Raw genomic sequence first — 27257 nt, forward strand, 5'->3', positions numbered from 1 at the left:
CTTGGGATTACATGGAGTTTTGCATGAATTGGTCATAAAATGTGCTCTGAACTTCATCTAAGTCACAACAATAGAAAAACACAGTTTGCTTAAAATAATACTACACAAACATTAGATGTTGCCATGGTTTAATTGAACATATCATGTAAACATTCACAGTGCAGGGAGGAAAAAGTATGTGAATCTTTGGACTTAATAACTGGTTGACCCTCCTTTGGCAGCAATAACCTCAACCAAACGTTTCCTGTAGTTGCAGATCAGACCTGCACAACGATCTGGAGTAATTTTGGACCACTCCACAAAACTGTTTCAGTGTAGCAATATTCTTGGGATGTCTGGTGTGAATCGCTCTTAAGGTCATGCCACAGCATTTCAATCGGTTGAGGTCAGGACTCTGACTGGGCCACTCCAGAAGGCGTATTCTGTGCTGTTGAAGCCATTTTTTTGTTGAATTACTTGTATGCTTTGGGTCATTGTCCTGTTGCATCACCCATCCTCTGCGGAGCTTCAGTTGGCGGACAGATGGTCGTACGTTTTCCTGCAAAATGTCTTGATAAACTCTGGAATTCATTTTCCCATCAATGACAACAATCTGTCCAGGCCCTGAGGCAGCAAAGCAGCCCCAAACAATGATGCTCCCTCCGCCATGTTTTACAGTGGGGATGAGGTTTTGATGTTGGTGTGCTGTGCCTTTTTTTCTCCACACATAGTGTTGTGTGTTCTTCCCAAAAAACTCAATTTTGGTTTCATCTGTCTACAGTATATTTTGCCAGTAGTGCTGTGGAACATCCAGGTGCTCTTTTGCAAACTTCAAGCGTGCTGCAATAGGCAATGGCTTCCTCTGTTGTGTCCTCCCATGTACTCCATTCTTGTTTAATGTTTTCCTTATTGTAGATGTGTCAACAAAAATGTTAGCATGTGCCAGAGATTTCTGTAGGTCTTTAGCTGACACTCTACAATTCTTCTTTACCTCATGAAGCATTCTGCGCTGTGCTCTTGCAGTCATTTTTACAGGACGACCACGCCTAGGGAGAGTAGCAACAGTGCTAAACTTTCTCTATTTGTAGACAGTCTGTCTTACCGTGGACACATGAACATCAAGACTTTTGGAGATACTTTTGTAACCCTTTCCAGCTTCATGCAAGTCAACAATTCTTGATCGTAGGTCTTCTGAGAGCTCTTTTCTGCGAGGCATGGTTCACATCAGACAGTGCTTCTTGAAACCAGTAAACCCAAAACAGGTGTGTATTTTTAAAGGGCAGAACAGCTGTCAGCAACACATCCAATATCATCACACTGATTGGAGTCAAGGTTGGCTCACTCCTGGCTCCAATTAGCTTTTGGAGAAGTCATTAGGCTAGGGGCTCACATACTTTTTCCTCCCTGCACTGTGAATGTTTACATGTTGTTCAATTAAACCATGGCAACATCTAATGTTTGTGTAGTATTATTTTAAGCAGACTGTCTTTCTATTGTTGTGACTTAGATAAAGTTCAGAGCACATTTTATGACCAATTCATGCAAAACTCCACGTAATCCCAAGGGGTTCACATACTTTTTCTTGCAACTGTATATGCTACCTGATTCTCAGCAATATGAAGGTTTAAGCTTGTTTCTTTATTTAAACATTGTAATTTCATTGCCATTATGTTATTTGTATAATAAATATAATAACTAAATAAGTTTGTTCACATGTCTTCCTTTTTTATGTATTGTCATCTATATACTTTTTCAGGATCTTTTTTAACTTGACTGGAAAAAAACTAAAATCCTATAGAATAGTATTTCTATAGATTAGTGAACACTAGCAAAATGATATTCAATCTCATTTTAAATACAGTTGAAAGTATGAAATGTTTAGATCTGAACTATGTTTGTCTGCAAATACCAAATTTGAATGTATTACAGTAATCATAAAATTCTCTGCATCTTCAAAAAAGCATAAAAAGCATGAGGCAAAGATAAAACCATCCAATTCTAAAATTATATAAAGGAAGAAAAAATGACATTAAAACTACATTACACAAAAATTAAAATTTATATTCCTAAAATATTGACATTTCTTCAGATCAGCCTCCCCTGAAGCATCTTTTTTCCCGTTTCAATTTTCCTGTATTCCTATCATTTTGGAAACTTCAAGATTTAATCAAAGGGTACGGTGAAGCAATGTTAAAGCCCTCACTTTTATATCTTCATGACAGTAACCTCTGCTCCCATTTTTTAAAGGCTCAAATCTTTTGTTATATCTAGCAGAGCAAGGGGCTGGATTATCTTCCTATGTTCATATCACAGAAAACATCTTTCCCTTATGAATATGAATTGTCTGTCTGAGCCTGTTTGGCCTACAGTCTGATAAACTTTTGAATACCTGAGCTTGCAGCCTTTACATTCATAACAATGGCACTTTTTTTTAACCAATGTGGGAAAATGTGTCACTGAAGTGTTGATCTATAATTTTCAGCACTCCTTAGTAATAAGAAATGCTGAAAATTGTAGCTCAATAACATTTGGTGAATGCTTTAGGAAAAGCCTGTAAGGCATTAGAACAAGCTGTGTGGTCTTTATATAAGTTATGTGGAGTGGCAGATATAAATGCTTTGAATAATGATGTTGCATACTACTGAACATTATGAAAAGTTGACATTGATTATAGCAAGCATTTCATCTGAGCCCTAAAGGAGAGCTACATGCTTACACTGCTGACAGCAAATCAGCAATATCCGTGTCAATTAGAAAAAAAATAAAATATATAGAATCTTGTGAAATAAAAAATTAACTATGAAAAAATATAATACTAAAAGATCTAAGTGAAAAACACATTCTATTTTGAGTTTAGAATTAATAGGCATGTTTATAACATTCTGTTAAGGTACCAATGTTGCTACATGTTTTTTGATTCCCAAGAGTCACAGAAGTGGATTGAATGGCAATCCATGGTAATATGATGTCAATTTTTTTAGAAAAATAGACCTAAGAGACCATTTTAAAACCAGTTTTGAAAAACTCTATTATAAATATATACAGTATATGTAGCCACTAAGGCATGGATATCAAACTCGATTGCGTCACGTGACATCACATAAAGTATTGTGATGTTTTTTGCCTTTGCGGAGCTGGGATGGGTGTGGCCTGCACATGACACATGCCGCCAGGTTGATATCCCTGTGACTAAGGCATTCTTTGTCTTGGGAGAATGCTAACTGGAAGAAAATGAAGAGAAATTAGGCATTATGGACATTTTCAAAGAACAGATTTCCCACATTTCTTTAATTGACTATCAGACATTGCTATAAGATGAGTCTCCCTGTGCTAGATTATCCTGACCTGCTATTGGAGTGCAACTTCCAAAATAGATCATTGCTTATAATCTGAAAGAAAGAACAAGCAAGGAAGAGATACAGAGAAAAGGTGAGTGGAAAACGTCAAAGTTTGTCCTCTAAAATCACCTCCCCTAATCAGAGAGTTCTCCAAATATGTACACATTAGCTCCCAAGCTAGTAGTTACTATGGAAAATTCTGCAGATCAAAGTCCACATTTCGAGAGCAATGAAAGCTACTATAAAGCTCCTTTCAAGTTGGGCCTCTGCTGGAAAACTGAATAAGCCCAAACTGTTTTGCTTCACAGTTTAAACTTTGTTTAAACTTTTCACAGTTTAAACTAAGTTTAAACTTTTGCACAGTAAGAATGCTAGACGAGTCTACTCATGTGTTTTCAGTTGGATTCCCATACAAATGAGATTTAATTCTCATCCTGGATCTTAACAATATTTACTTTCCAATGATAGTCATCTCTGCAATGACTTTTTGCATATTTTCTGAAGCCCAAAGTAAAAGGCTGGGATTTTTATTTGAAATACAGTAAGTAAGACTCACTTTCAAACAATTGCAAGTCGACAAGAAGTTAACATAATAACTGTAGGCATTTGTAGTTGTAAAACCTCCTCCTTAATAAAAGGAAAAGAGAAGAACAAATTGTGTTAGATGAATATTAGAGCCGGATTCCTCTAGATGGTGTTCAGACTACAACTCTCAAAAATCAACGGTCTAGAATTCCTGTTTGGACAGCACCCAACTGGTGAATGACAACGGGGGGGGGGGGGGCGGAAACTGCAGCTTCAGCAGACAACTGCGATCAAAACCACTCCGGAGGCGCGCGCTTCTCCGCAGGACAGCTTTTTTGTGATTGGCTAACGATCCTCCTGAACGTTGAAGTGACGCGCGAGCGGGCTGGGCGAAGGACCACCCACTTTCTCTACCCTTTACGCCTCCAAGCTGTCTCAGCTGCCTCTTCAAGTCTTTGCCACAGCCAATCAGGTGCGCGTTCCGGATTTGGGTCCGCCTATCCGAAAGGGGGTGCTGTCGGACATTCCCTGCGACTTACCCACAGGGAGCGAGGTCCCTCCGTTCGGAGTTGAGGGGCAGGAAACGACGAGTGGCGGTTTTTTGCCCGACGCTGGAGCTAGAGAGTCGCCTGAAAAGGCGGAGGCGAAGTTGGGCGGAGCGGCTGGCGGAGCTTTCTTCTTTTCGGGCCCCGCAGCAGACACGCGAGGGGACGGAGGGAGAGGCCACCGAGCAGGGGCCGAGGAGGGTCTCGCCATGGCGATCCGCAAGAAGACGAACAAGAACCCTCCGGTGCTCAGCCATGAGTTCGTCGTGCAGAATCACGCGGACATCGTCTCCTGCATGGCCATGGTCTTCCTGCTGGGGCTCATGTTCGAGGTGAGAGGCGGGAGAAGGCAAAGGCGCTGCAAGACCTCAGCGAGGCTGCCGGACACCCGATAGCAAGGGCCGGGCGGAGGTTAGCGGGGAAGATGTTTCCGACCAGGGGGCACCGAATGGGGATCATTAACACCAGGAAAGCCAGAACTGACTTCTAGTCGCAGGGCGTGAGTCTTTCAATGCCTCGGTTGCCGCTTCTCCTGCCGTTGCCGGGGTGGGGTAAATGCAGTGCCTGAATCCGTGTACGTGTTAAAGATACCCAGATACCCTGTGAACATATGGATCCCTCCCCTCCCCTCCCCGTACCACTAACTGCTTGGCTGATTAGGAGGAGGAGGAGGAGGAAGGCGATCGTCTTTTGCTCGCAAATCTTTGTCGAAACTACCAGGTCGCTAGTATAGAGGAAGAGGAAAATAACAAGCAAGCGGCGATCGGGTCCTACTCTGTGACTCCCATGTGGAAGGGTCTGTCCTCCGACTCATAGCTGGTCATCTCGGTCGTTCCTCCTATTATTGCCTGCTCTTGTCTGAAAAGAAGGGGGCAGGTAGGGCTGTACATAGTAATGACAGCTAGCGAGGTGATGCCAACTAGCAAACTCAAAAGGTGCAACCACCTGCCGGCGGGAGCAGCGGTCCCTTCTCCACGGGTACGGCCGGTCGGGTCCTTGTCCCTGTTGGTTCATCAGACCGTTAGACTCTCGTCCAAGAGGGTCCACTCCAATCCCACCCACTGCAGCTCTGTCGCCCGTCTCAGTGGAGCTTTTTCGGGCACCTGCAGTGTCCTGGCGCAACCGGGGTTTAAATACTACGCCGAAAGCCCGTTTTGCACTCGTTTGTATTTTACGCCCCTTTCCTGGGAAATCAATTATGGATCGAACGGGTTTGGAGGCAAGCCTATGCAGCAGCAGCGATGCTGAGCTGACCGAAACTGGCAGGGGAGAGAGAGAGAGAGTTGCATGTTTTGGGAAAAGGAGCTGTGCCCCGCACGCTTCGTTCCAGCGCGGGAGTTCCTGGTCTCGGATAGGTTACGTGGCACTCGATGGCGGGGCGGGGGGGGGAGTTGGCCGCCTCTGCGATTTCGGGGCGGGAAGGGCCGGCAAGGGTTGGGGCGAAAGAGGGGGGGAGGCTGGAAGGCGAGGCGTCTCCCATTGCCGAAGCTGGAGGGAGGAGGAGACCGGGGGGGGGGGGAGCGAGAGAGAGAAGACGCGCTGCCTTTTGTGTGCAGCCGACGAACTACAAACCCCATGGGGCGTTGCGGCAAGCGACTCCTCCCCTCCGCTTCGGAAAAGGTGAAATGGCTGGTGACGTGTACAAGAGAGCCGTCCGCGATGCACATCCGAAGGGGCGGGGTTGGTTCACGCCCCTGAGGATGGTGTGACACGTATCCAGTTTTGCCTGTTACAGCTGGAGTGTAGAAACGGGTACCGGAAGAAGGGCTGCAGCATGCCCCCAGTTCCATAGCTTGCTTTTCGAGGGGGGGGGGGGACACAAAAGCTTCGGAGCTTCGCCCGCTGTTAGAAAATTTGCTCCAGAAGATAATAAAGCATTTAAATGGCGTAACTTTCCCCTTTCTAGTTCTGATCGCTTTTACCATGGAGGAAATCATTGCCTTCTTGAAAGGTGTGAAATGAGAATTCCAAGGAAGAATATTCAGTCCTGTGCTGAATAAACATTGGCTGAAGTCCCAAACTTCGTAGGCTGAATATCCTGTGGATTATGGATTGGCTTTCCATTCAGATTTTTTTTTTCCTGAATGCAACCGGTATCGTTAATGCAGGGTTCAGTGTTGTGCAAAGCCAGGAAATTGGATTGAGTAACCCATTCTTAAATCAATGATGGTTCACTATGAACTCAGCCACCACTGTGTAAAATGTATTTAATCAGTGTAATACTAATTTAGTTCTTCATCATATGAAGAAGAGATTGCAGAAGATGAAGTCTGTTCAGTATTATTTTGCCAATCTGTGATTTCCTAATAGGTTTGTCCTGATTAAATTTCTAATTGGCTAATGACTGCTATAAGGCTTTTGTGGTTAAAAATAATAATTTGATAGCAGCATTACCATTAATACAATACAATTATTTGGACACAGCTGTATTTTATAACTCATTTGCCATGCTGTAGATATAGTTCCTTCCAGGTAACTGGCCAAGGAAGTTTATATTCAGTTCTTCCCATTGAGCTTCAAACAAACAAACAATAGCAAGCAACCCCAAAAAATTGCCACAATGCTTATTTGCAATTAGCCAGTTATCCTTTATTTTTGACTCGGCCTGGTTCATTATTTTTCAGTTTGTTCAATGTATTTTTTCAGATATATGAAAGAATGTAGATGCTCCTATGATTTACCGTGCAATCACAGTTTTATTCAGACAAATTGTTTTATTGCAGGTTACAGCCAAAGCAGCTGTTGTCTTTGTTACACTTCAGTACAATATTACCATTCCTGTTACAGGTAATCTTCTACTAAATGTTTGGGTATTTGTATGCAATATTATTGTACACCAGGAACATATTGTATCTTGAATGATAACCAAGTGTGAATGACATACAGAAGCACCAGCAGGAATGTTTAGTGGGTGTTAATAAAGCTGCTCCAGTTGTGGCTTGAGACCACAGAAGTGGTTTAGATATATAATCATACTGGTTCAATTCTGAATCAGTGCTGTTTGAAAGGCTCTGAGATTTGGATTCTTTCAGTCTTTGCTCATTCTTCCTCTCATGGAGGGAGATTTCATCTTTTTCTTGGTTTGTAGAAAATCAATTACCCTGTTTCCCCCAAAATAAGGCATCCCCTGATAATAAGCCCAGTTGGGCTTTGAGTGCATGGCAATAAGGCCAAGCACTTATTTCACGGTTCAAAAAAATATTAAGACAGGGTCTTATTTTCGGGAAAACATGGTAGTTCTTTCATCAAAACAATAAAATATGATTTGTCTGTATTCTTTACCTTATGGTAAGATGGGCAGCCAATAAATTAGATAGATAATAGAAAGATAGATGATAGTTAGATCCACAGTCAGACAGACAGACACAATATAAAAGCCCAGTGTCACAATTTGATCCAAGTTTCTAATTTTGACTTGCATTTAATGTACAAGCAAATCTTTGTGAGTTCTAACAAAATGACATATCTTTGCATACTGCAAATCTAGAAAGGAATCAGTTTTCTAAAAGAGGAAATAAATCTTACAAAGCTTGTTTACATAGTATGAAACTATGGCTTGGCATCTGCTTTGCATCCTCTAAAGGAGTATTGCTTGAACTTTCTATAACACAAACCACTAAATGTTCCGAGAAGACATAGCCTTCCCTTCTTCTCATGTTAAAAGAAATCCCATGATGAATTTGTTTATAATATAGTCATGTCCTCCATTTTAAAAGAACTTTTTAAATTAACTTTTTTATAAAAAAAAAAGTATGTCAAAATGAAGAGCTTACTTGTTTACTTGAGCTAAGAGGTGAGCAGACTCTGGACAACTGACTGTTAGAGACCTGGTTGGTTAAGTGCACCATCAGCCAGCTGGCCAAACCAGAGCCTACTTTCTGCTTTCATTCAGCCTCTCTCTTGCATCAATGGTCAGCCAGCCAGCTAATTGCCAATGAAAAGAGAAGGGCAGAGCTAAGGCAGAGGACAGGCATTAGCAAATCAACTTGGAAATCCCTATGAACCAGCAGTGATCTGCAGATCACAGTTTAGGAATCATAGCTTAAATTAAATCTATTTGTTTGCTAATGAACTTTTGAATTTAAAATTTGGACAGGAAGATAGTAAAAATCTGATCAATGACAATATTTTAAACTGTTACCAGGGTTGTTCTTCCTGTACTACTACTGGTTTGTACTGGCTTGGAATATAGAAACAAAATATATGTTTTTATTCCTGATATAAATTGGATGAGGCTGGTTAAAACAAATGCATTCTTAAATATTGTTCTTTTTTCCTCTCAGAAAACCAGCCTACAGAAACAGTGACATTATATCATTATGGTATCAAAGATCTGGCTACTGTTTTCTTCTACATGCTAGTGGCAATAATCATACATGCTGTTATTCAAGAATATGTGTTAGATGTAAGTACTGTTTGTTAGAATAATAACGGGCACTACTACAGTAGAAGTTGATTGATTGCATTATGGACGTTTGATATATATGACAAGTAACTTACTATCTTAACTATCAATAATGAGATAACTTTTTTCTTTAGAAAATTAACAGGCGAATGCATTTTTCCAAAACAAAACACAGTAAATTCAATGAATCTGGACAACTCAGTGCATTTTACCTTTTCTCTTGCGTCTGGGGAACAAGCATCCTTGTGTCGGTGAGTAAGTCAGAGGAAGATATATAATGGGGAGTAAAACAGTTGACTATGATCACACAATTATGTTGCCTTGAAAATAGTCACCACATCAAAAATGTTTTTCATTTTCTTTATAATTCCCTTTTGAGTCATTAGTACTGTTTTATCGTAATGGAATGCTCAAAGTATCAGTGTTAGGTTTTCCAGAAAAATTGTAAGTACACAGATAGTGCCATTCATTTTATTGCTTGATGGGAAAGTCAAAGATAAATAATATACTAATAATGGCTGCTCTTATTGGCTGCAGTATATAAGTGAAAAGATCCAAGAAAGAGCAATACTTTCCTGGGGCGGTAGATACCGAAGTTTAAAATGATACACTTAGAATGCAAAAAATATATATATAATATGCTGCTAAATGAAATTATTAAGTGGGGGTTGTAGTTGGGGTGTATAAGTTTATCAACTTATTTGTTAACGACGACTTGCCATCCAAGATACATTTATGGCTAGGAAAGGCTCTCAGATAGTTTTTATGGTACAACAAGGAGTTCACATTTTGTTGAAGTTGCCTTATATGTATCTGGCATTAATTTGAGCTCTATGTAGTTCACATAAAACTGTTGCTTCTCTTTCTTGAATTTAGAAGCACTTTGTTTAAAATGAGGAATCACAGTTCAGTTTGAGGCTTGCTAATTCATTTAACTCAGATTTCTATGTCAGCCTTCCATGCTATCGGCCATGCTTAGAAAGAGGTTAAGCAACTTCACAGGGCATTGGATTAATATTTCCTGTGTCTTATTTTCAGGAAAACTATGTATCAGATCCAACATCACTCTGGAGAGACTACCCACACACATCAATGCCGTGAGTTTTTTTAATTAAGAATTTAATTAATAATTTCTTCTATCCCACCTGACTTTTGTAGTTATTAAAATAATCATCTACTTAATTATGTATAAAGATATATAGTATTTTCAGGCAAATAACAAGTTATTTTATTAGCAATGCATCTACAGTAATCTTATGTCATTAGTTTTTATGTGCTCCAAAAAATTTCAAATATTACTCCATTGTAAAAACTTAGCCCAATAAAGGTTTTTATATGAAATAATCAGTACATTTTAATTTTGATTTGTACATGTTGTATTCTGCAGGTTTCAAATGAAGTTCTTTTATATCTCACAGATGGCATACTGGTTTCATGCCTTTCCAGAATTCTATTTTCAGAAGATAAAAAAAGTAAGATTGCATCTAATAAATACCTTGTCCACAAGCTTACAAATTAAATGCATAAATAATACATATGGTTATCTAGCCAACAAGCAGAATTTTGTCTATGGGATTTTCAAAGAAATGTACCTTTGAAATGGAATTTGCGCATAATCTGAAAAAAATGTCAGAGAGAATGTAAGGTTTAGATTTGTAACTTCAGGCTCTTGTGCTCTTGTCCCACTTGCATATATGGAAGGCTTTGCTTCCTCTTCCAGCCAGTCCAAATCTGTCTCTCTTTTCCCTGCTTTTGCAACCAGTTCGAGCAGCTTCTCAAATTGAGAAACAACTTCTTGATTAGTTTTAAAGAACCAAGAAATGAACCTTCCATAATTTCTTCTTCTAAGATTGTGGTTTAACATTATGTCTCTTCCCCACCCTCAAATATGCCCCATATTCAGTTTTGGACTGTTGTGACAAGAGCTGCTACAGTATGGAACTGAAGTTATAAATCTACCTATCCTGGAACTTCTGATGATATCCTGAGCGATATCATCATTTATTTTAATAAAGCTTTTTGGCGGATTTCATACAGTACACCGAGACATGAATAAATAAACTGTTACAGCGTAGCATGTTATATACCCTGTCATAGTGTCCTTTTTTAAAATCACTACATAAATTAAACAATATTTTTAGGCACTAATAGAATAGTTAAGTGTTTTATATCATTAACATGTATGGTATTTTCCATTAAAAACAAAAGTAAGCAAGAAAAAGAGGATTTATTGATCAGACAATTTTGCAGTAAATTAATGAGTTTAATATTTTTTCTAAGTATTCTTAGATAATGGCCAACAATTCCTATAATTCCGAAACAGCATATTCTGCAACCTTTGGGGCTGACAGTTGGAGAGGGATATAGATAAGAAACACAATTATGAAAGCTAATTGAATATGATAAAAATTCTTGGAGCATTCATAAGCTTGCATCTCTTTCATAGGAAGACATTCCTCGCCAGCTTGTTTACATTGGACTATATCTTTTCCATATCACTGGAGCTTATCTGTTAAAGTGAGTGGCATTGTTATTTTGCTGGGGGAGGGAGTCCGGTAATTTGTACGATACAGTCCAATCATTTGTAATAAATAAAGTTTTAAAAAATTGTGCCTCCAATGATGCTTTAAAGATCATGTTGCAATATTTCCTGCAGCATAGTTTAGAAGCCAAATTAAGCTATATCAATTGTACATATCAATTTTATGTACAATTTTTTATGTACAAATTTTATATGTACAATTTAAGTGCATATCAATTTTCAACATGTACCAATGATTAGAAGGTTTCCATCCCACATTTTATTAGATAGCATGGCAATAGCAAAGGTCTCTAGAAAGAGAGAACTTGGCAGCTACTCATTCGTGGAATCTGCTGTCTTCCCTACCATGCAAATAGATGTATATTGTTCTTTACACAACTCAAAGGAAAGATGAGACAACACCAGTTGCCATCCTTTAGTTGTGTTGAGAATTTGAGGTTGGTATTCTATCCTAGATGTACCAAATGTTCTCAAAATCCACTTTTATGACAAACAGTTCTTTACTTTACTTTACTTTTACTTTTATTTGATTTTTATACCGCCCTACTCCCGAAGGACTCAGGGCGGTGAACAGCCAACAATAAAATACATACATACAAAATTTAAAAAGCAGAGATAAAATTGAATTAAATAGTTCGGCCCAGACAGATTTAAAACCCCAATTAATTTAAAACAAATTTAAACTTTGAATATTAAAAATATTAAAAAATATTAAAAATGTTTAAAAAGGAGAAAGTTAGGCCAGGCCCGCCTGGTGAAATAAAAAGGTCTTTAGAGCACGGCAGAAGGTGCGCAGATCCGGATCCTCCATATCTCCAGGGGGAGCTCGTTCCAGATAGTAGGTGCCCCCACAGAGAAGGCTCTCCCCCTGGTGGCCACCAGTCGACATTGTTTGGCCAACGGCACCTGAAGGAGCCCCTCTCTATGAGAGAGTACCGGCCGGTGGGAGGCTATTGGTGGTAGTAGTTCTAAAGGTCTTTTGTTTCTTTGGCAATTAACATCTGGTGTATTCTTTTTCTTTTTTTATAGTTTGACCCATCTTGGTCTTGTTCTTCTTGTGTTACATTACTTTGTGGAGTTTCTGTTCCATATCTCCAGACTTTTTTACTTCAGTGATGAAAAACACCAGAAAGGGTACGTGCTTCTACTTGTCACATCTCACATATACTATCTCTCACATTATAAATGTTGTATAGAAAAATTGTTCATATTTAGTTAATACTTGCTGCATGCATAAATACATACATATATTGTATATAACAATACAGTGAATATTACCTACTTTTTAGATAAATCAAAGATGTATGCTGTTTGTCATATATTAGTAGCTGTGCTTATATGAGCTTTTTATTCAAAATAGAATTAAACACAATTGGTATATTATTTACATGCAAGGAGTTCAAATTTGTTCATTTTAAAGGATGGTCTTGATTTGTCCATACCTAGGAATATTTGCATAGAATATATCCTTCAACTGAAGAGTACACAATAGCCTTTCCAGAAGATTTCTTGTGCCTTATTTATCAGTGGGGGATAGCAATGTTGTATCAAATCCCTGCCAGAGCTCAATAGTATCATATACAGAAGAATCTTTCCTGATAACGTTTCAAAAATGTTTTTTCTTAGCAGGCAGAATTATTCGCCCAGAAAACTTAGTACATAATGCGTATAAATATCTGAAATTGAAGATGTGAATAACACAATTGGTGAATGAATTTTGATAAATCACATATCTCTTATTTCTTTTTGCTAGGTTTACATTGTGGGCTGTTCTTTTTGTTTTGGGAAGACTCCTGACCTTAATTCTGTCTGTCCTTACTGTTGGATTTGGCCTTACTAGAGCAGAGAATCAAACTTTGGATTTTAGTACTGGAAACTTTAATGTGCTACCAATCAGGTATAACACAGATATGTGTTCTTGGACCATATGATATTAAAACATAATAGTTAAACATTATTTTCAAAGAGATTTGTCTTGAACTAATTGCTTGAGAAAGCTGTTGAGAAAGTCTTTATTAGGAATATTGGGTATATTATTAGAAGAAAGAAAATGAATATTTAAAATACCTTTTACTATATTTTGCAAATTCTTTTGTCATTTTTATGATGCTTTAAAATCATAATTTTCCTAACCTGGGCTTGCTTGAATCATTTTCAGGGGAGGGAAAACTAAATTCTAATGTTCCAAATTAGCCGATGCTTGCTAATTGTGTCATCTGTTTTGAATTAGAATAAATAAGATAATAATTATAAGATACAGATAGTCCTTGACTTGTGATGGTTTGTTTAACGACTATTCAAAGTTGCGATAAGACTGATCTTCTCACTTAACAATCATCACTGAACTCCTGCAGTCACTTGATTGCAATCTGAGTGCTTGGAAGCCGGTTAATAACACTTGCAGCATCGTGCAGTCTCATGATCACCATTTGCAACCTTCCCAGCTGGTTTCAAAGCAAAGTCCATGGGAAAGCAGCAGATGGTCACAAGTCAGAGTCATGTAATTTCTCACTTAATTACCATGGTTAAGTTGCTCAATGACCAAAGCAACAAAAGTTATAAAATTGGGGGCAATCCTGTCACTGCACCACTTAATGACAAATTATTGTGGTAAATCAAGGGTCACTTGCAAGTTCATGGTTACCAAAATATTTAATAGTGAATGGCACCAAAGTTAAGAGTCAGGGTGAAAATACATTCTTTTAGCATATTCTGTTTTCCCTTTAACAACTTTCCCAGAGGCACCAGCTCTTCCTAGGTTCTGTATCTGTATTTTTAACAAAAAAAATCTGAAATTAGGCTGAGAGCCTCACATTTCTTAATCCTGTATATAAAACCTGGCACTAAATTTACTTTGATTTTTTTTTCCAATGTTACGTTTTAATTACAGTTTGATGGTAGAGTGAAAGTGACTGCTTAGTGCTGTCTGATAATTAGAAAGTACAAAAAGGAAGAAGAGGAGAAATAACAGCAAGAAGCTTGATGCACACTTTCAGAATAACCGTGTTTATTTTTTATTACAGAAGACTCTGACTGTATTTGCAGTTCTTGGAAGCATGCTATCACAATATTTTCTATTCTTCAGATATTGTGCTGGCATTTATCTAGCCATATGGTTTGATCTCTTTCAGAAGATATAGTAAAAATGGTCTTCAGAATGCAAGACAGATGTGCCCCAGGTTAAACTATTATATCTCATCTTCTGATCCATAGCATCCTAATTTAGTTGCTGCATAGAAACATGAACTTGCATTTTCTAATATATATATTGCTATTTATGATCTTCCTTTTGGTAGTCCACCAATATACCAAATTGTTTGCACTGGTGACAAGCAAATTAAATATTAATTAGTGGCCTTTAAGAAACATCTTCCTAAAAGAAACAGTTTTTCTAATACTTTCCATCTCTGGATCATCAGGAATGCTAATATTCTGTATCTGGTCTTTATAGAATCAGTGTGCTGGCATCAATCTGTTTAACACAGGCCTTTATGATGTGGAAATTCATTAATTTCCAATTAAGAAGGTGGAGAGAACATTCTTCCCCTCCTCAACCAATGAAAAAGAAGTTTATGACAACAAAAGGCAAGCCATCGAAAAAAGAAAGAGGTTAGTGCTTTAATTAGATTTCTGTATACTTTTGGCAGAAGTACAAAAAGGAAGTAGTTGCTTTGCACAAGTAGGAAACTAAATGATGTGGTTTAATCTGATAACAAGTTCTCTAATATAAATCTGCAACACTTCATTGGGCATCTAGTACAGGCAATTCTTGGGTTACTAAAATTCATTCAGTGACTGTTCAAAGAGAACAATTTCGCTGAACAACCCAGTGTGCAAAGTTGTGGCCATTGCATCATTCCTGTGGGTCATGTGAATGAATACTGGGCAACTGGCTTGCAATTACAATGGTTGCAGTGTCTTGCAGGTATATAGTCACCATTGGCAAAATTACCTGCTGACTTCCCACAAGTCAATTGGAAAGCCAGCAGGAGGTTGGAAGTCTCTCACTAGCTCTCCATAGCACCCACCAGTGGTGGGTTTCTACTGGTTCACCCCACTTTGGGCGAACCGGTAGTGGCGGCAGTGGGAGGTTCTGCCCACCTGCCCGGACACCATCTTAGACGCTCTGCGCATTTGCAGTAGCGCTGTGAGCAAAGCAAGCACGCACGCGCACGCACGCGCACACACGCTCCCGGTTCTGAACCAGTAGCAAGTAAGTGGAACCCACTACTGGCACTCACCCCATAGCGCTTACTCTCGTTCCAAAGGGCCAACATGCAGCACCACCACACACACACATCTTCCTCACACATACAAACATCAGCCTGCTTGCCTGGAATTCCTGCCCATGTTGTCGTCATGTCAGGTCCTCACTTAACAACCCACATGATTCTGGAGTTATGATGGCAACCAGCACTGCCAAGATTGCCAGCAGTAAACAGTGTGATCACCTGAATGTCACACTTTACGCCTGCATCTCTTAATGATGGAAATTCCAATCCCAGTTGCCATCATAACCCAAAGACTATCCGTATTTCCCAGGCAGCTCACAAATGGACTATTATACTTATTTCTCCAGAGTACAAGTAGATGGCTTGGCCTATCTTGTTACATATTTGGCCTGGGGAATGAAGAAAAGGGTAAGAGAGGAGCAAACTTGGGCAAAACTATTAAGTTTTTTAAGTGAAATCTAGAATAGAATACAGGGTCAGAGAAGAAAAAATGCATTGCTATCTCAGAAAATATGAGTGATGGCCCTGCATATCTTCGGCACAATTGCTGAGAGAATGTTACCACATAGAGGGAGAAAACTGATGAGCTGTATTTTCCAGAACGATCTGCTTCCTCCCTTTCCCTAATGTTCTAAAGTGGTTGAAAGTGATTCAGTCATTTTTTGTTAGAGGCGAAAATGAATACCATTTTAAAATGGGCCGGTAGAAATCTCTGGTCATTATACTGTTAAAACATCTGCGAGAAACATTCTGATTTATGATGTGCTTGAAGCTTCTTCCCCTGAATTAATTTTAAAGTTCTCTATTAAGATGTTTTAAATCTTCATAATGTATGGGCTTGGAATCCAGAGAAAAGAGTTAATTATTATGTTTGGTTTTTTTTATTTTTAGAAAATGGAATCAATGGAACATTAACCTCAAATGGAGCAGACTCGCCTCGCAACAGAAAAGAAAAATCGTCTTAAAACAGAACTTTATTAAATTAATTGACTAATATCCCCAAAGAGAACTGCTTTTTACTTGGAAGGTCCTTCAGCACCATAGTTCCTACTGTTAACAAAAAAATATAATAAAATTAATGCCTTTTTGATTACTGATATCAGAACGTTTTGTGCAACCTTTTAAATATTTAAATGAAAAAGGCCAATTTATTTTTAATAGCCATAAAAATCTTTTTGGGTATTAATGAAAATTCACTTCTAAAACCAGTACAGTAATACAGTCTGACATTCCTTATAGTTTTATAGTGGTTGAATTTAATCCATCTGAATATGATGTTAGGACATTTTTGTTTTAAAGGAGAAGTTAAATCAAGGTTAAAGTTGTACTATTTTTTTAGGCATTCTCTTATATTTAGGTTTGTATTTTGAAATACAGCTTGGAACAGAATTTGTAAACTGCCAAAACAATCAATTTTTTGTAGATAATATCTACACTGATTCAAGAAATTCCCTCACACAGTTGGCTGATTAAAATGTTGCTGTGTATGCATTTATCTAGGAATCTCTTGTGTAATTCTGGATTTAGTAAGAAGTCGTTTAGGAAGTAACTGAATGGTGGCCAGTCATTGAGGCCAGTGACAACTTACCACCTCCCAGCTTGTTGGAGGTGGTAAGTAGACATTCCATGACATGGCCAGAATTTTTCAGACTTTGCAAAGTTTAAAGGTGGAAATGGGTGATGAACCAGACTGCTGTTACTCTCACCTTTAAAATCTATACAAGATCTGAAAACTGCTAAAAATCCTCTTATTGAAATTCCTTTGCAAGGTAACAGCACTTCAATAGTGCAGTTTGTGGAAGGAGAGATTTTAAGGGAAGAAATGGAAGAAGTTTTCTGGAAATCAGCCATTTTTTTTCTTTGAATTTCAATAATGTATTGGTGCTGACCATCCTTATGGAGTTCATAGATTCACAATCCTAATCTATGAATATTAATATTTAGTTAAATCAAATACAACTTGTATGGAATTCAAAATAGTATTGAGTCTTTTATTTTGTTATTATATTCAAATCTAGCCTGTCCTTTTGGAGCTCAATTCATTGCACTTCAAAATCTCATATGCTCCTTACAACAGCCCTTCAAGATAGACCACACTTAGTGATGTAGCTGGCCCAACGTTATCTCACGAGTATTATGATCTGTTTGTGATCTGAACTTGGGTTTCTCTAGACCCATGACTACACTTAAGCTACTATTCCACAAAGGTTATATTATGATGATTGTTTCTCAGCTTTTGTAATTATATCTGATATAATTAAAGGACAGAACACAGAAATAGCAGTGGCTAACAAAATGATAACTTTACTTCCTAAGCTGATGAAAGGAATTCATTTCTACTTGCAACCTCAAACATCTTTGCTCTCAATTGTAAATGAGCAATGTGGGCAGCTTACTTGAAGTTCATAACGCTATACTCGAAAATATTTTTGCTGGCCCAGAAAGTATTGTTCTTACTGCATATTGGGCACAGATATCCTAAATTTACAAATTAGATAAATTTATATTATTTATAAATTGCTTCTAATTTTCTATATTGTACAATTAACAAAATTTTAAAGTTTTTTTTTAAAACTGGTAGCAATAGGAGCCAGCTAATCACCAGTAATGCCTAAGAAGAGCCTTTTTGCAACTAATTTATGTTTTATATTTCTAGCTTCCAAATGGTTAAAGCAGCCAAACAGCTTATTGTCTGGTACTTTTTTCAGTTTTTGCCACCTTTTTTATGGATTAGGATTAACAGAAAAGCTGAGTTCTTGGAATAGCTATTGGATAGAATGTAGTAGATCTATATGAGTTTCAGATTCACAGTTTAAAAGTAGCTGCTTAAATGAAAGTGTGAAAAATATATGAATTCAGTAGTATAGTAGTTCTGAAACATGCTTAAAAATTATCTTTTTCTTGTAATTCTGCTCTGGATTATGACTGATTGTTATCAATATGATAAAAATAGATCCAATCTAACTAGAATCATTTTGGGGAGAAAAGACAAAATATGTCCCCAAAAACCTTTCTTCTAAAGAATGGCATGCTGTCTTAAAATAAGTAAAAATCGCTTGATACCTAACTAAACAAAATCTGTCTTTATGGAAATAAGGAAGAATCACAAACTTCCCTTTTTCTGTACAACAGTAGTGCATTTATCATATGAGTCTGGGATATTCAATTTTCTAAGCAGCTGAAAATGCATTCCCTTGTTAGAAGTGTTTGTCTTCTGTCTGTTTATTCTCTAACACTACTGTCTGTTTATCCAATACTAATCCTTTGAACCAGATTTCCCTGCCTTGTAACCATGATACAAAGGGCTTTGACAGCAGTACTTTCCTGTTGTTGGAGTTAGGTGTGTCTATTTTTTGAAAAAGTCCTTACCTTGAATAATTGGATTATGTTGCTGATTTGCGATATGTGTGAGCTTTGTATCCAGGTAGTTTCAACTTTCCTTTTCTACTTGGAAGAGGAGGTGGAATAAGGTGGAGCTAATTTTAGCTATATTTTTGTTTCTCTTTATGATCTTTCTTTTACTTAATATTTCTTTCTTCTTTCCTGTATTTACCATGATGTTGTTTATTTTGAAAAGGAATAGAGTGATGGATATTTATAGTCCAGCTTTTTCTTTCAGACAAATAGCAAAGAAATGAAAGCCACAGATTACATTTCTCTTTTTAACTCTATGCCACACTCTGTGCTATATTTTTCCCCCGGAAATGGAAAAGTTTAAAAAAGTTACATGCTGAGCTGAGATTAAGAAAGCGTTAAAGGAACTAGTGGCTTCTGTTTCTCGATAAGGAAACTGTCACACTTGGAAAGCTTTGAACATGGTGAATGGTTTTGATGTGGTAGTCGGTATCAAAGCCATAACTTTAACAGACATTGAAGTGAAATTTCAGCCTTATGCCAACTCTGAAAGGTAGATTTGACATAGATTTAGATATTTGGCATGCAAGGTAATGCTGTCAGCATTCCAAGTAATGCACCCATTGAAAGTAGAACTCCGAGGCAGGTAGATTCCTCAAAGAACAGTTTATTATTGTATACATCATATTGGCACAACTGGTGAAAACCGACTCTGAATGTTCCCGTGGTTTTCACCTAATTAAAAGGTGAAAGTCTTCCCCTTCCCCCAAGTCATCAGTCACATTGTACTGGCAGTCGCTTGGTTACTTCACTCCTCCTCTCTCAGCCACCTGTTGGAATGACCTTGGTTCCCACCGGAAAACTTTTTGTTTTGACTGCAAAGCCCCAGTAAACTATTCCTCCCTCCCTGTCCCCTCTTCTGCCTTGTGGCAACCCACACAGATTGCTTCAGCCACGTTCGCTTCAGGGTTGACAAATGCTTAGTTACATTGTGGGGGAGGGGGGCGGTATTTTCCTGCAGATAATCAGAATAACACATCTTTTAAAACTAAGAAAAGAAAATTTAACTAAAAATTTATTAGACTGTAATATTACAAGACCTAGAAAACACTGTGGCAGAGAGGAAAAGGAGAGATTTAGGAAAGGAGAAAGATTGGACACACACTGTCTGAAAATGTTATTTATCTCCAAGGATAAAATACAAAACAAGGGGGAAAACAAACTTAACAGATGTACAAAAACCAAAACCACATGTACAAAAAGAACTCCAAATATTGTGGGAAAATGCATGCCCAAAACTCAGCATGCTACATGTCTGCAGCAGTAAAATCTGACTGGATAAAACATTTATCATAACCAGACCATCTGAAAAGGGTTTAGAAGCAGGTTGATAGCAACTGTAGGCTTGTTAATTTAATCGTATCCATCAGCAAAAGGTGGTAATATTGTGAATTATTGTCATGGAATGCAGTGAGCACTATTTATGTTGCAAATGAGTCCGTTAGCTTACATTTGTTACAAAAAAATCAAGAAGTAATTTCATAGCTAGGTGATAAACATTCTCAAGGAGAAAGTTTGTAAGTTTTGTAATGCAACAAAAAAGGGAAGATGGGGAGGAAGAAGAGTTTCTTTTATAAATGCTGAAGAAAAAAAAATAACAGCATATTTGGGAAGCAACAGAAATTCATGATTAATAGTGGGATTGTATAGAAATTTATTTGCAACAGTCTTATGCAGTATTTTTAAATCGGGAATAAAATTGTCGCCAGCATTTTTTTTTCTCAGACAGAGCCATTCACCCATATGTTTGGGTTATTTTGTAGTGCAGTTTGCTTGGAACAATAATATGGCTGATGTTCATATAGATCAAGATCCATTATTTGGCTGAAAAGTACCCTTGACCTTTATATTCTGTAAAGCAACACTACAAACCATATTACAATTATTATGGTGTAATGGTTATAAGTGCAAGGACCAGTTGTAAAATTACTTTTTCAGCACTGTTGTAATTTTCAATGGTCACTAAACAAGGCAGTTGTTAACCAAGGACATGTTCCACAATATTTTGGCAAATAAAATTGGCAGCAGAATCTTGCCATTTGACAACTATTGTAATGAAGAGAGGTTCTATAAAGTTCACTGTTTCCTATCTCAAGTACTTTGGAAGCTTATCAAAAGGCAATAGAATTTAGCCTGAGGACTCTTCTTGTTGGCATATGGTTGATGTTGTTAGCTATACAGCAACTGTTCAAGAGCTCTGCCATAGACTGACAGGAGTTTTTGGCAGATGCCATTAAAGAGAACTTAAACCAAATGAAAGCAAATACCACTTTGGTCTTGAAGAAATTGCTATATCAGGACATGTCTCAGCTGAAGGACTTAAACTTGAGCCAAAGAAGGTTGAAGCTGTTCTGCAAGTTGCAACTCCTGAAAATCTGGATTTGCGGCATTGTTTTACCTGTCTGACTTATGAAATGTATCCCTAATTATGCAGATATTTGAGAGCCACTGTGCTTGCTGACTATAGTGAAAATGACTCCTAACTACAAAAGGGACCATCGGCACAGGTTTACAACAGCTAAGTGCATAAAATGCGTTAATTTAGGAACGTTGTCTAGTATAATCAGAAAATATCAACTTTTGTGGTAACTGGTGCCACTCCTGTGAACTTGGTTACATTTTGCTATAGACAGATCAAAGAAACCTGTTTCATATGTGAGCTTTCTTTTCTGCAACAAAGGTGTTGCTAAATTAAGCCTGAAGCTTGGGATGTACACAGTTATACAATTGCATACACTATAGGGATGTCCCGTCATATACAAGGGACAGCGACAAAAGCAAATAAATCACCAGCCCTTTTTAAAGAAAGATTATGTTACCGTGATACTATTAAACCATAGTTTTAAAACTGGGAATTATTGGTATATGTTGCTAAAAGTTGACCAAGTGATCATTTTAATTAGTGTACAATAGTCACTATATTGTCCTTCAGAGAATTTATACACGCACACATACACAAGTTTTTAAAATAACAAAAATTAAGAAAACAAGTAAAAATGAGAAGGGCAGTTAACAGTTTAAGGATGGTTCAAATTAATGATGGCCTCAGAAATTAATGATGGCCCCTCCTCCCTAATAATGGCACAGTCAAATTCCTCCTTTAATTTGTCTATCGGGCTCCTGAGTGGCTTCCCTGAAGCTTTTTGCTGCCTGTGTTTTATGTACTGTAAAACACTTCCAACCGCTGCAAAATTTATTCATTTATATCCCAACCTTATTATGTAGCAACCCCCCTCTGCCCCCCACGCATTCTATGATTGCAATCTGAATGCTTTTCAACACGTTTGCACTTACAATCTATTACCAAGCATCCTACAATTCTGTGATTGCCATTTGCAATATTCTCTGCTGGCTTCCCCAAAGAGTCAATGGAGAAGCCTGCAGGGAAGGTTACCAAGACTCCCTCTTGGTTCTGGGGGCTGGTTGAAAGAGCTCCCTGCCAAAGGATTTCAACTCCATACCTACTTGCACAGAAATCCTTCATTCCAGCTTGCATGGAGCTGAAATCCTTCATCAGAGATTTAATAAATAGACTGGCTGACTGACTGACAAAAAAATAAAATCCTTTGTGCCTGTTCCTGCCAAAGGATTTCAGTGTAAAACAGGTACCAAGCTGAAATCCTTTAGCAGAGAGCACTTTTTTAATCGTCTCCCCAGAGACAAGAAGAGGCTGAAATCCAAGCAAGACTTTTAGCTCCTGAGTAGAGAAGCATGGCAATAAGATAAAGAAGTGCAGGACGCCTTCTGAGATCAGTCAATCAATGCAACCACTGGTTTTAGTTGAGGGTTAATATACAAGACAATTCAACATCTTTTTTTGATATCTGGTAAAATAATGTTTTTCACCCAAAGTTTTATAAATCAAATATTTTATACTATTTTTTTCTGATATGAGTCTCATGTAGGCAAATAATATTTTGTTTTAATTTTTTTCAATAATGAAATAATTTTCTATCTTGATGAACATTTGCTTCATTCATATTCTATGTTAAACATTAATAATCCATAATCGGGCCAAACATATAGAAAAGGGTATTTCTCCATTTTTTTTTTTGAACTAATTGACACAATTACTATAGTGCTTTAATTAGAAATGTCAACTGTTTGAGAAAGATTGCACTTCCACTAGAATACTGGGAGGTAGAAGTCTGTTCTACTTTTGATATGTGACTACTGTACTTCAGAATGCTGGGGCCAGGAAACTCAGTAGGAAAAGCTAGAATGCTAAAATGAACTCCACCCAGGAGAATGACAGCTGGAAGTGACAGACTTTTATCAAACCTTCTAGTTTTCATGACATGTTTACAAATGGTCCTTGCTTAACAACCATTTGTTTAGTGACCATTCAAAGTTACAACAATACTGAACAAATGGTAATGGCTGGCCCTTAAAGTTACATCTATTGTAGTTGGGGAACTGCATTCACACAATCAAAATTCAGGTCCATCCACATTTGTGATTGCAAAATTGCAATCACAACTGCAGTAAATAATATTTACTTATGTTTCCCCCATTTCTTCCCTTTTGGCTGCCCTGCTCTCCATCATTGCCTCCTACTACCATTTTCAGTGACTTTCACCATCTTCTCTTCAGCTGCTGCCAATGAGGCACAAAAATCAAGAACAGAGTATCTGTCAAAGTTAAGTTACTACTTACTCTGGAGTCTATGTTACGAAATGTCTAGGAAGGAATACAATAAGAACATTAAAAGGAAGCAAGCTAAGGAATGGTTGTTGGAAATTGTGGCTAAACAAACTTAAACTTTTCTTTGTTAACTTAAATCAAATGCCTCCAACTCAGCCATCCATGTTTTCTATCCTTGCTGAAAATATTCTTGTTTGGCTATAATAAATAGGATTTCATCTCAGCCTCATACTGTAGTATTTATTGATAGCTGGTGAATTGAGTTCATATGTTTCCATAAAGCATGCTTCTATGAAACATAGATCCTTCAAAAAGTTAAAATGTTCTTTCTGTCTATACTCTCATATTATGTAAATTTTAACAGTTGAAGGCCTATGAGAATTTTGAGCCTTCCAGGACTCAATGAACTATCTATAAAGGTAATCAATGAAGTGAAAGAAAGAAACATGGCAGTTATTGTTCCTTCCAATGCTGAGGCAAATGTTACAGAAGAAATTGTTCCAAAGGTACTTTTTCAAGAGGCAACTGGACTTTCTGGTTTTTCTTTGAAGATGTTTCACTTCTCATTCAAGAAGCTTCTTCAGCTCTGACTGGATGATGGTAAATGGAAGGATCCATCCAGGCAGAGCTAGGGAAGCTTCTTGGATGAAAAGCAAAATGTCTTCAAAGAAAAACCAGAAAGTCCAGTTGCCTCTTGAAAAAGCATGTTTGGGACAGCCATGACCTGGATGACTGAGAATCTCCATAGACGTTTACAGAAGAGATGAGAAATTTAATGTTGAAACATAAGGAGCAGAGGATGGAGAAACTGAAGAAAAGGGTTAACTGTACCCTATCACTTTTAGTTGTGATTCTGCCCACTGCTATCACTGCTGTAATTCTGCCCATTTCCATAGGACATAGTGCATTCAGGGAAAGGAGAGAAAGCTTTAAGATGTGTGGAGTTCAGTTTCATTCCTAGAATTCCTAACGATCCTGTCACCAACTTCTGATTTCATAACTGTGATTAGGCAGTTAACAGAACATCATCAATACTAAAGTTAGAACAAGATAAGCATTTTTAATTATCTTTAATTAAAAAGATAATCATTATCTTTAATGCTTATTTTTCCTAACCAAAGATGGTTAGGAAAATAAACAAAATATTAAAATATAGCATTTTGCCTATTAAACATACTAGTATTCTAATGATAATTAGCATTAAGGTACACATGGGCAACGCATTTCTGCTTGTTATTTTGGACTCTGCTATTTGAATTCGCCTGACAGAATTGTCTGTATCTATGACCAATCCTATTGCTGTGTCTGCATAAAGTTATGTATTTTACGACAACTATATTATTCTATAACAAATGCTATTCAAAGTTAATCATCCAAAATCTGGAGAGAGACAGAAAAAAAAGACCCTCTGGCAGGTCAAAATTGCAATAATCAAAGAGCAGAAGTTGAGTTTTACTTGAGTCATTTATAGCCAAGGAGTCTACTACAGAATACTTAACAGAAAATTGGGAAAAATACATCGACAATATTGGATAAATATTTGTTTAATAAGATAATTCCTGTGTGACTGGCAAGTGGTAGAATGTTAACACAGATTATTTCAGCAGGGAGGGGGCAGCACTAGGTCAACAAAGTGTATGCAGCATGACATTGGTTAATATTTAAATGGGAACTTCTCAGAAATTTCAGTTTTCCCTAGGTTTGTAGGCTAAACCGAGAAGTCAAACATCACAGAAGAAGGTTATTTCAGAATTGCTGCCAATAAAAGTATATTTTAATTTAATTTAATTTAATTTAATTTCCAATTTATATACCGCCCTTCTCCCTGAGGACTCAGGGCAGTGTACAGCCAAGATAAAAAACATAGAATACAAATATTAAAACATTTAAAATATATATAAATTTTGGCCCGAAGTTAAGAATCACAAACTAATTAAAAGAATTTAAAAATTTGTTCTAAGCCAACCCGGCTTGCTGAAAAAGATAGGTTTTCAGGGAACGACGGAAGGCATTGAGGTCATGGATTCTTCTTATCTCCGGGGGCAACTGATTCCAGAGGGTGGGAGCCCCCACAGAGAAGGCCCTCCCCCTGGGGGCCACCAGCCTACATTGTTTGGCTGATGGCACCCTGAGGAGGCCCTCTCTGTGGGAGCGCACGGGTCGATGGGAGGTCGTCGGTAGCAGCAGGCGGTCTCGGAGATAGCTAGGCCCTATGCCATGGAGCGCTTTAAAGGTGATAACCAACACCTTGAAGTGCACCCGGAAGACCACCGGGAGCCAGTGCAGCTCGCGCAGGAGCGGTGTTACATGGGAGCGCCATGTATTATATTTCTATGTCCATTAGACAATTAGGAATTGAACTTGACTGGAAGGATATTTCCCATTTTACAATAGTTTGCACTGACATGTATCAACTATTATACAATACTTACCATTAGTCTGACAATTTCACCAAATCTACATGTAATGGGTTCCAAGTACAGAAACTGCAATTCTTCTTTTATACACTAGAGGGGAATCAAAAGTTTGGCTCTGAAGGGATATCACTGCAGCTGCATGTTCAGTTTATTAGGAATTTTTATTATAATAGTAAAGTTTAATACAAACTAAACCTAAAGAAAAAAAAAATAGAATAGAAAAGAGTAAAAAGTGTAATTAAAAAGAGAAAAGAAAGAAAAAAGTAAGAATATAACAAAAACAAAGGAAACATAAAGAAGTTACTTCCAACCTTCATCACATGCATAAACAAATTTAGTGACTTTTCACCCTCTCTAAGGTTACAAAATGTATCTATTCATCCCATAATCTATCCCTTACCTATAAACAAATTCATAAAGCATCATGTTTTCCATCCTGGTGTCAAAGAAGTCGATAAAGGGTTGCCAAAAGTTCAACATTTCTTATTTTAACCGTAATCAAATAAAGCAACTTTATATCCCTTTTACTTTTAATAGTCTTAATTTTCAGTTCATTCAAATATTGTTATAGGATTTGATTTCTCTGTATTTCTTCTTTGTCTCGTCACCTAAAGTTCTTCAAAGTTTTTGCCAGTCTCTTTTGTAAATCCAGTAAAAAAAAGTATCCAGATCATTCTCTTGATTTGTCATTTTATTTTCCTTTTAAATTTTAAAACCTTAGCTAATTTCATTTGTAGATCCAGTGAAGCATCCTTTTCTAAATCATTCTCTTGGTCTGTCAGTTGTAAATTTAGTTTCAATATCATCACTATCTTGTCAAATAAAATTTGTTCTACATCTGTCATTTCTTCAATAACATCTTTTAGACAGTCTAGATTTTCTAGAAGATGACATTTTTCTTGTAAAAAACCAAAACAGAACCTATTTCCCAAGAGAACCTATTTTCCTTATAATTAATTTCAAAATCCTATTGTAAATGGAAACCAAAGGGAATATTAATACTGATAATGTTACTCCAAATTTTTGGTTGACCAATTCATTTTATAGGATTAAGAGTGGGTGTCCAAACTACAGATTTAAAAAAAACTAATAGAAAATATTGATTCTTCTCTTTTAACAGTAGAACTAAGAATTATAATGTGTTTCCTTGACTGTTTTGAAATGGGCACTGATATTTTTGATGTTGAACAGAAACGTCAGGTACAAATATCACAGA

General features: G+C 37.4%; 1 protein-coding gene across 1 annotated transcript; it reads left to right on the forward strand.

Annotated features, from left to right (window-relative positions):
• The first annotated feature begins 4441 nt into the window (after nucleotides 1-4441).
• On the forward strand, nucleotides 4442-16663 carry TRAM1 (translocation associated membrane protein 1). Its single transcript, XM_070940495.1, has 11 exons — nucleotides 4442-4719; nucleotides 7111-7174; nucleotides 8671-8792; nucleotides 8927-9043; nucleotides 9831-9889; nucleotides 10180-10264; nucleotides 11239-11309; nucleotides 12364-12468; nucleotides 13088-13231; nucleotides 14786-14943; nucleotides 16458-16663. Exons 1-11 carry the CDS (start codon nucleotides 4597-4599, stop codon nucleotides 16529-16531), a joined length of 1122 nt encoding a protein of 373 aa, XP_070796596.1. The 5' UTR covers nucleotides 4442-4596; the 3' UTR covers nucleotides 16532-16663.
• The last annotated feature ends 10594 nt before the right edge of the window (nucleotides 16664-27257 follow it).

Source organism: Pituophis catenifer, unplaced genomic scaffold (assembly GCF_029215685.1).
Source record: "Pituophis catenifer annectens isolate HBS135680 unplaced genomic scaffold, rPitCat1.0.hap2 SCAF_3, whole genome shotgun sequence".
In the NCBI taxonomy this organism is placed as follows: domain Eukaryota; kingdom Metazoa; phylum Chordata; class Lepidosauria; order Squamata; family Colubridae; genus Pituophis; species Pituophis catenifer.

What these genes read in the sequence shown, in the direction of transcription:
- TRAM1 (XM_070940495.1), top strand. Translation starts at nt 4,597, where the DNA reads ATGGCGATCCGCAAGAAGACGAACAAGAACCCTCCGGTGCTCAGCCAT. An exon ending in TTCAAGAATATGTGTTAGAT is followed by an intron (nt 8,793 to 8,926) that starts GTAAGTACTGTT and finishes TTTTTTCTTTAG; the next exon opens with AAAATTAACAGGCGAATGCA. An exon ending in ACTGGAGCTTATCTGTTAAA is followed by an intron (nt 11,310 to 12,363) that starts GTGAGTGGCATT and finishes CTTTTTTTATAG; the next exon opens with TTTGACCCATCTTGGTCTTG.